Source organism: Gymnoscopelus braueri (genome assembly GCF_963280865.1).
Source record: "Gymnoscopelus braueri genome assembly, chromosome: 16".
NCBI lineage: Eukaryota > Metazoa > Chordata > Actinopteri > Myctophiformes > Myctophidae > Gymnoscopelus > Gymnoscopelus braueri.
In genome coordinates this window covers 24,984,957-24,993,625 of record NC_137616.1, presented here as the reverse complement: position 1 = coordinate 24,993,625, position 8,669 = coordinate 24,984,957, and the positions used below count along the sequence as shown (strand labels likewise).

Sequence of the window (8,669 nt, the reverse complement as noted above, 5' to 3'; positions counted from 1 at the left end):
TCTCTCGCAAAACCTGGCAAGTGGCAATACTGATTGTCAACCTATTTTATGGCTGAGCCTCATGTAGGCCTTATGCTCTCTCGACTGTCCATCCATAGGCTATATTTTGCATTTGGTGGTTTAAAGTAGCCTAACAGTCCTGCAGCAGTAGAGAGATTAAACGTTTGGCCTAAGATGTTTTAATATGGAAATATGCGCGGACAAACAGGATTATCATTCAGATGCTGGGTAAATTAGAAATATAATTAGTAATACATTTTTGTTGTGTTTTTAAGCATGGCCCTCCAAAAACGTGCAGCCGGAGGGGCAAAACAAACACAGTGCGTGTCTTGAATGTTACGGTAAATAAATTGTTTTATCAAAGTAAATATGGCATCTTCCTTATGGGTTTCTTCTGTGTGAAATAACCATGGCTATTCCAAAACGGGGGAAAGACTAAATTGTCATTTAAGTCGATTATATTTTTTAGAGTCATATTGCCACGAGTCAAGTTCAGGGCTGTTATTGCATAAGTCTACAGTCTTGATGGCATATTGCATCAGCAGGTCATGGCACATACCAACATATTTTCTTGACCAAAATGTCACTGGAAATTCACTCTTCATATATGCCACTTTCATTACACGGTGTGTATACATATACGTGTACAGATTATTTGTGTTGTCTCCTCTTGCACTGACAGCTTATTTTGGCTTTTACGCGGACAATAGCCTATTTAGCCCGTCATTTGTCAATTATATTATAAGTCCTCTTTCGGCCTTAATATTGGGAGTGTAATGTGGTTGTTTTCTCCTTAAACGCCTCAATCGGCAGCAAATATTCTCTAATCGGAATTTCATAACCTGTTGCAAGTTGACGGGGTCCTGTATGTTGAGATATATTTTCTCTGCTGAGATTTCACATTCATCTGCAGCCTACGATAGAAGATCGTGCTGGGAGAGAGAGTGATATTGGGAGAGAAAGAATGAGTGGTAGGCTATAGGCCACTATACCCGTGCCTCTCCTCTCCTCTTCAAAAAATGGGCGACATTTAATAAAGAACTGGCTATTGCATGGATTATACGATGTGTTAGCAATAGACTCTAGATAGATTATATATGTTATTTAATGTCATTACAAAATAATTATTGTGTTGCCATTTGGGGGGGAAAGCGTAATTTGCTAAATGAATATAGGCCTATACTCCATTAATTGGGGTTTATTTTGGGGGATAGAACCCTGCTTCGACTATCAAATTAACTCAGTTGTGACAGCTAGACCTGATTGTGTAGCCTACATTTTCAGCGACTATTTTGATGAGGCCAGCAACATTTAGGCAAATTACACCTTTTTTTGTTCTTTAAGTAAACCAAAATCAATTATTTTAACAGCACTGGCATTTGTCAAGAGACTGAAATTTGAAAAAGGGAGGTTCTCTGATTAATCTATATCTACAATAAATAAAGCTCTAAAATGGTTTCACACAATCACACAAGTGGAGAGTCAGCCACAAGTAGCCTATCCACATGTCGTCACTTTCTGTCTGTTTTCTATGTTATAGCCTACACATAAATATACTGTATATATAGCCTACCTGTGGTACGGGTCAGAGCCTGAGGTGAAAGTCTCACAAAAAACTCAGTCCATTTTTTTAAAAAGACTATAGTGTCTGCGTGCGTGTGTGTGACCAATGAACAAGTGTATTTCAACAATGCTGCCCAATGAGAGCCTGGGTGTGAGTGGGCCGGTCCTGGAGCACGCAGCTCAGCAGAGAAGACACACACTGAGCTATAGTTGGGAGACAGGCTTTAATTGTGAGAGGTGTATGCAGCACATGATGCAGCGAGGGGTCCGCTAGCCTTTCCAGGTGGAATTCTTCTAGGAGGAGCAACACGACAAACCAAAGTGGCGGTGAACCCGGTTCAGGACATCTGGAAATCCCCGCGGGCATGCAACGCTATGGAATCCGAGCAAAAGTAGGAACTTGCATGGTTTATGAACATTGCAGCATATTTTAGAATCGTGCGATCACGATTCATACTGGCCTGCTGGTCTATAGGATTAACCATGCAGCTATTTTTTTTAATCAATTTAATGTAGTGATATGAATATAGGCATTATGATGTGTATTTTCAGTATGCAGCGCTTAAGTTATTTGTTATTGCTATAGTCGCTGTGCAAGGCCTGTATAGCCTATTGTAGCCTACGCCTTTCAAAACTAAATATATAATATATTCTATAAACGATACTTTATAGTCCCCATAGGGCATAGTATATATTATATACTATGCCCTATGTGGAATATATCGTTTATAGAATAGGCCTACGCCTTGTTGCTGTTGTTTCAGTCACTGCTGCTGTTGCATCTTATATGTTTTCCCTCTGCTGCTATTATTATTTTAATTATGGCAAGAGAGGGAAACAGGCTATATGCGTGAATAATGACACGGTTTGTACTTGATCTTGCAGGTTTTGTAGGAATGGCACCATGGAGCGTCAATCGGCTTTATGACTGCAAGTTTAACTACTTCAACTCAGAGAATCTCAGCGTATTTAGTCCATCAGACTGGCCAGGAGATCGAGTTCCTTGGAATCCAATCGGTTTAGACTGGATGTAAAAGTATCGCTGCCGTTTTTTTAGTTGACGAGACGAATATCATGAGAAGGCGACAAAACGGAAAGAATTCTGTCCCTGTGTTTTGAATGACCATCAGCGTGGGAGTCAAGGAAGGAATAAGGATATATAACCGCATATCTCCAGAGGGAAGGAGGACGGCGACATGAAGGAGAAATCTAAAACTGCCGCAAGGACTAGACGAGAGAAGGAGAACAGTGAGTTCTATGAACTGGCCAAGATGTTGCCCCTGCCGTCGGCCATCACGTCTCAGCTGGACAAGGCGTCGATCATAAGACTGACCACAAGTTACCTGAAGATGAGGATCGTCTTCCCTCAGGGTAAGCACATTATATATATCCTCAAGGTTTTCATGTATATGTCTATTATTTCTCTTGTATGATTTAATTATGCCAGCGCTGTCTCTATACCCTAATTAACGGAGTGGTTCTCAACCTTTTCAGGCCATGACCCCCCAAAATTTGAACTGGAGACCCCCCAGAATAAATATTGTGAAAATAGCAGATCTACAAGCTTGTGGGATACTTTCAAATGTTTTGCCTCTTTCTTATATCATTTGACAATTTGACCAATGTTTGACCAGTTTTTATATTATAGTTTGTTAATTAATTTTGATGCCGCAATTGTTATGTTTATTATATTAAAAAATTGTCACTTCACTGTCATCTGGGGACCCCCACAATATCATGTGGGGACCCCCCTGGGGGTCCCAACCCACAGGTTGAGAGCCACTGCCCTAACAGACCCTATTTAATTGTAGTTGTTTTGGTTGTGTAATTCAGTGGGCTCGCATTAATAACCAAATACGAAATACCAATCTATACTATAATTACTTAATGAATTAATTCAAATTTTAAAATAGTACTGTGTGTAGCACAATATGCACAATCTAATATTATTTGGCCATAACCTCTACCCATTCGAAAAATATAACCTTGACCGTCTCACCCGAACATTTCCCACTGGGACATGTTCGGGTGAGACAGTCAAGGTTATATTTTTCATGTATATGTTATTTTTTTCATTCATATTTTAAATTTATAAAGACACTATGTCTGCAGCCTGGGACAGTCCCTGGCTGCAGAGATAGTGTCTTTATAAATGGACCTAGGTCAGTGAATCGAAAGGCGTCAGCAGGCAAACGATTTGCAACCATCTCTTTAGGTCTCTGCAGGATTCTGCTTTGCGTGACCGAGAACAAGACGCACCAATTATATACAGCTGTATGGTTGTAATCACCTCAAGCCGTGTAAAGCAGGAGACAAACCTATAACAGCAGCCTTTCTCTTCAATAATGTAGGCTATATGGTGCAGAAATGACAAGGGTATATTGTTTTTCTTTAGCTGGACATAAATGGAGACAACCAAACAGTTTCACTTGTTATTGTCACCGTTAACAATTAATAATCGGGGTTAGTGTAAACTTGACCCCCCAAAAGACGAGGCCTATTATAGCCAGCCTGTAATTCAGATTCAGTGATATCTAATAATAACTCAGTGATACACAGTATCAATGCAATGTCAGTCTCGAAAAAACTGCTTTCAATCACCCTTTCTTCTGATATTTTGATAGGTCAACCAATGGAAAAATATACAGTAGGCTAATATATAATTAGGAAGACACATACAGAGGAGAGGAGCCTATAGCACCTATATGGATAATCGCCAAGCACCATGGTGTGCATTGCACACACTGTGCAATGCACATGTGCATTTCATGTCAGCCTATATAGGCTATCTCCTTTGTTCTCAGTTGGAAGCCGCAGGCCTGGACAAAACATCCATATCAGGAGAGGATTTAGGGGTGTAAGAACATTCATATCCCCTTTCTATCATATATCTATTATTTCAGTATCTGTCTGCATATATGTGTGTGTGTGTGTGGGGGGGGGGGGTTAAGAGCAAAACAGTAAAATGAGCATGCATATTTTTTTTATTTTTAAAGAAAAAAAAAGAAAGAAAAAAAGGCTAATTGCCATGATATGTCACCTGTCACTGTAAAGGGACATGTTTGTTTTATTCACATGCTTTGGTCATTTTGAATCCATCATTTGAAACACCATAATGCTCTCAATTGCCCCCAAAAGACCTACTGGTTGTGTATCCCACGAATAAGCCTATTTATAGATGACGGGACAGAATTAAACTCGAATTGTTTACGTGCAGTGTTTCGAGTGAATGGCAAACATTTGAGAATAAGAGGTGCTCTTCCATACAATGTTGCACCATGCACTGCATTAACTTGATATATATTAGTATTTTCACATCACCTCCAGCCTACAGTTGCTTTGAGGCACATCCTATACAGCTTGCATGGATCTGCTATTTTTGAAAATGTTTTGCCTTCTGACATAAACCCAAAATTGGGACGCCAGGTTGAAAGGGTTAAGCAGGCCTATATGGTCAATGCGCGCGTGTGTGTGTGTGTGTGTGTGTGTGTGTGTGTGTGTGTGTGTGTGTGTGTGTGTGTGTGTGTGTGTGTGTGTGTGTGTGTGTGTGTGTGTGTGTGTGTGTGTGTGTGTTATATTTACAAGTAGGACCCATGAGCCAGTGTGTGTGGCTGTGCTAATGTATTATGTTTAATTATTTTGTCCTTATTATTATTACTATTGTTACTTTATTTTAATTATTTCATTTTCTTATTATTTTTCGATTAGCAAAAACCAAAGAATTTCACTCTCATGATGAACCTGTAAACCTATATGGGATGTAACAAATAAAACCTTGAATCATGAATCCTGCACGATCTTGAATAATTATGTGATTGAGCGTGCGAGAAAGACGTTTATTAATAGGCTACTGTCTCAGATTTTTTGCTGCAAGGATTTGTAACTAATCTTAGAGACTATCGATTTAGGATTTTATGGCCTTTAAAAACATGTATAATTATTAGGTTATTAATATTATTATTAACCTAACGTTAGACTATAATAATTGTAGGGTACGCCCTATTTAAATAAATACACTAAATAATTTCACTATATAAATTTTTGTTGTAGCCTACAATAAAATACAAAAACACAAAATATCTAATTGAAAAACGGTTGTACAATAACTAAATATTTGACAGAATAAACGCTGACATGTGCTGTTGGTTGTAGGTTTGGGTGAAGCCTGGGGTCAACCCAGAAGATCATTGGACAATGTGGGCCGTGAGCTCGGATCCCACTTACTGCAGGTACATAAATGGCCCACAACACGAAACTAATTAACAATCTGTTATACCAAGCTAATAAGATCGGCTAATTTGTGTAACGAAGCAAATTGTGTGTCGTGTATTGCAGACATTGGATGGGTTCATCTTTGTCGTCGCTCCAGATGGGAAGATCATGTACATTTCAGAAACAGCATCGGTCCATTTGGGACTGTCTCAGGTACGTTTTGAGGAAGACTGTATTGTCGAAACGTTGGTTTCATTTCATTATAATTAAACTTTCTGCATCGTGGCTAAGAGCTGTGCGGCCTCACCCTTGTCTCTGCCGTGGCCAGCACCTCATCAACACAGGTGTGCGCTCCTTACTCTGTGTTTTCCTTACGTTTTGGGGGTTTAACATTACTTTGTATTTCCTTCTCTCCTTAAAGGGATAGTTCACCCCAAAAGTTACGTATTTTCGTAATTACACACCCCATGGAGCCTGAATTCATGGATTTAAAAAAAAGTTTTTGTCGCATTGCTAAGCCAAAAAAATGATGACCAGCGGAGACTCAATGGAGACTCCACCGGTCATCAAATTATTGGGTTAGGAGTGCGACAAAAATCTCCAAGAATCCAATCAATAGGAAATAAGTCATTTTGGGGGTGAACTATCCCTTTAATAAATTAGCACTTTGCATCTCACGCAGGTCTTCACTGGGCCCTATTACCTTTTTCTTCTCTTTAATCCGAACGTGTCAAATCGATCCGCATTAAATTATCATAAGCCTTATAATTATCCGAGGTCTTTTTTAACAGGTAGAGTTGACTGGCAACAGTATTTACGAGTATGTCCACCCGGCCGACCACGATGAGATGACGGCCGTCCTGACCCCGCATCAACCTTACCACTCTCATTTTGTACAAGGTACAGGCTATGGTAGGCTATATTATAAATGTGTCGCGACAGAGGTTTGCCTGCTGGGACCCAAACTAGTGACAACAGCAGATATACAAGTTCACAAGGCATTATGACTGAGCTTGTAGATCTGCTATTTTCACTACTTAAACGTTCTATTTTATTTATCCATGGAAATTATTAGATTTGTTTTAATGAAATACTTTTGGAAAATGTTGGAATTGTTTTTAATTGATGAAAAGTTGTGATTTTTGTGTTTAAACTTTTTAAAATCTTTTTATAAAATATCTATTTTTTTTAAAATGAGGCAACAAAAGAAAGGGGACATTTAGGATTTAGGCTATACTCTTGACCCATACAAATGTTTGGGAAACAGTGACCTACAGGCTACAGCCTAATAAGTATATGACATTTTCTGGAATACAGTGGGAACTCCGAAGAAGGATATTGGCCTATAATAATTAATGTGTCATTTTTCAGAATATGAAGTGGAGCGCTCTTTCTTCTTGAGAATGAAATGCGTGCTGGCTAAAAGAAATGCCGGCCTCACCAGCGGTGGATATAAGGTAAGTAAGGCTATTAACCCAGAAACCTTTATTAGAAAAACAAGTTTTCAATTAATTAACCGAAAAAATTACCAATTGATATCAAGTTAATTGAAATAATGTAATGTCCTCACCACTCGCATGTAAAGTATAGTGTAAAGCACTGTTTCCCAAACAGTGGGTTGGGACCCATTTGTGAGTCACGGACACATTTGTATGGGTCACGAGTAAATGCAACATTTTTCATGAATTAAAAACAAATTCAATTATTTTTTTAAAAGAATTTCATGAATAATAAAAAAAAAAGGTTTAAAAAGTAGGTTACTGATCTACAAGCTCACAAGCAGCGCGAAGTGACGCCTTGTGAGCTTGTAGATCTGCTATTTTCACTAGTTTGGGTACCAGGCATTTCTCTTTTGGGTCTTGAGCTAAAACTTTGGGGAAACACTGGCCTAAAGGATTGAAATAATGAAATATGGGACTCTGGGCCTCTGTGGGTCATGCATGACACATTTTTATGGGTCACGAGTAAATAAATATCCCTTTATTAATGTTTTTGTTTCCTACATTTTGTTTTTTATTATCATTTCAAAACATAAAAAAAAATACATGAAAAACTTAACAAAAAAGCAAAATGTTTCATGAATTAGAAACAAATTCAATGTTTTTTCCCCCAAAAAATGTCATACATGATTTTTTTTTAAATAAAAATCAAAGAAATTCCATATTATAAAACAAATGTTTTAAAAAAGTAGTGAAAATGGCCGATGTGAGCTTGTAGATCTTCTATTTTCACTAGTTTGGGTCCCCGGCAAACATCCAATCTTTCTCTTTTGGGTCTTGAGCTAAAAGGTTTGGGGAACTACTGGCCCTAGTCTGTGCTTAAAACCAACGATTGTTCTGTTCTCCCGCGGTGATCCAGGTGATCCACTGCAGCGGCTACCTGAAGATCCGCCAGTACAGTATGGACATGTCTCCGTTTGAAGGCTGCTTCCAGAACGTGGGCCTGGTGGCGGTGGGACACTCGCTGCCCCCCAGCGCCGTGACGGAGATCAAGCTCCACAGCAACATGTTCATGTTCAGAGCCAGTCTGGACATGAAGCTCATATTTCTAGATTCCAGGTATATATATAGGCCTTTAAAACCCCTTCACAGCATTAAAACCCATTAAGACCTGAGGCAGATTCTACAAATGCAGATTCTACAGTTTTCTGGAAAGAACTTATGTTGCTATATAGGCCTATCAGTGGTTCTCAAACTATTTCATGTCAAGAACCTCCCAAATTTGTATGTATTTGGCCATATATATATATATATATATATATTCAAAGATTTGCAAAAAAAATAGCAGATCTACAAGCTCATGAAGTAATGCACTATCAGCCTAGGTTACAGACTGTAGCCAAGCCATACAAGAATGTTCCCAAGCCAGTTAACAGAGTTTTAGATAAGGAAGGG

The 8,669-nt window shown here is 38.8% G+C and overlaps 1 protein-coding gene across 2 annotated transcripts in view; it reads left to right on the top strand.

The window, feature by feature from the left end:
- Nucleotides 1-1,792: 1,792 nt before the first annotated feature.
- The window catches only part of LOC308103268 (single-minded homolog 1-like), a 14,508-nt gene continuing 7,631 nt past the window's right edge, over nt 1,793-8,669 (top strand). The window contains exons 1-7 of one of the 2 annotated variants that reach the window (XM_080453183.1): nt 1,793-1,955; nt 2,449-2,934; nt 5,716-5,792; nt 5,899-5,988; nt 6,567-6,675; nt 7,147-7,232; nt 8,134-8,333. In XM_080453183.1, coding sequence (XP_080309309.1) covers nt 2,760-2,934; nt 5,716-5,792; nt 5,899-5,988; nt 6,567-6,675; nt 7,147-7,232; nt 8,134-8,333 — 737 coding nt within the window. In that variant the 5' untranslated portion in view covers nt 1,793-1,955; nt 2,449-2,759. Of the gene's footprint in view, nt 1,956-2,448; nt 2,935-5,715; nt 5,793-5,874; nt 5,989-6,566; nt 6,676-7,146; nt 7,233-8,133; nt 8,334-8,669 lie in introns of both variants that reach the window. The other variant, XM_080453182.1, reaches the window with a different exon arrangement.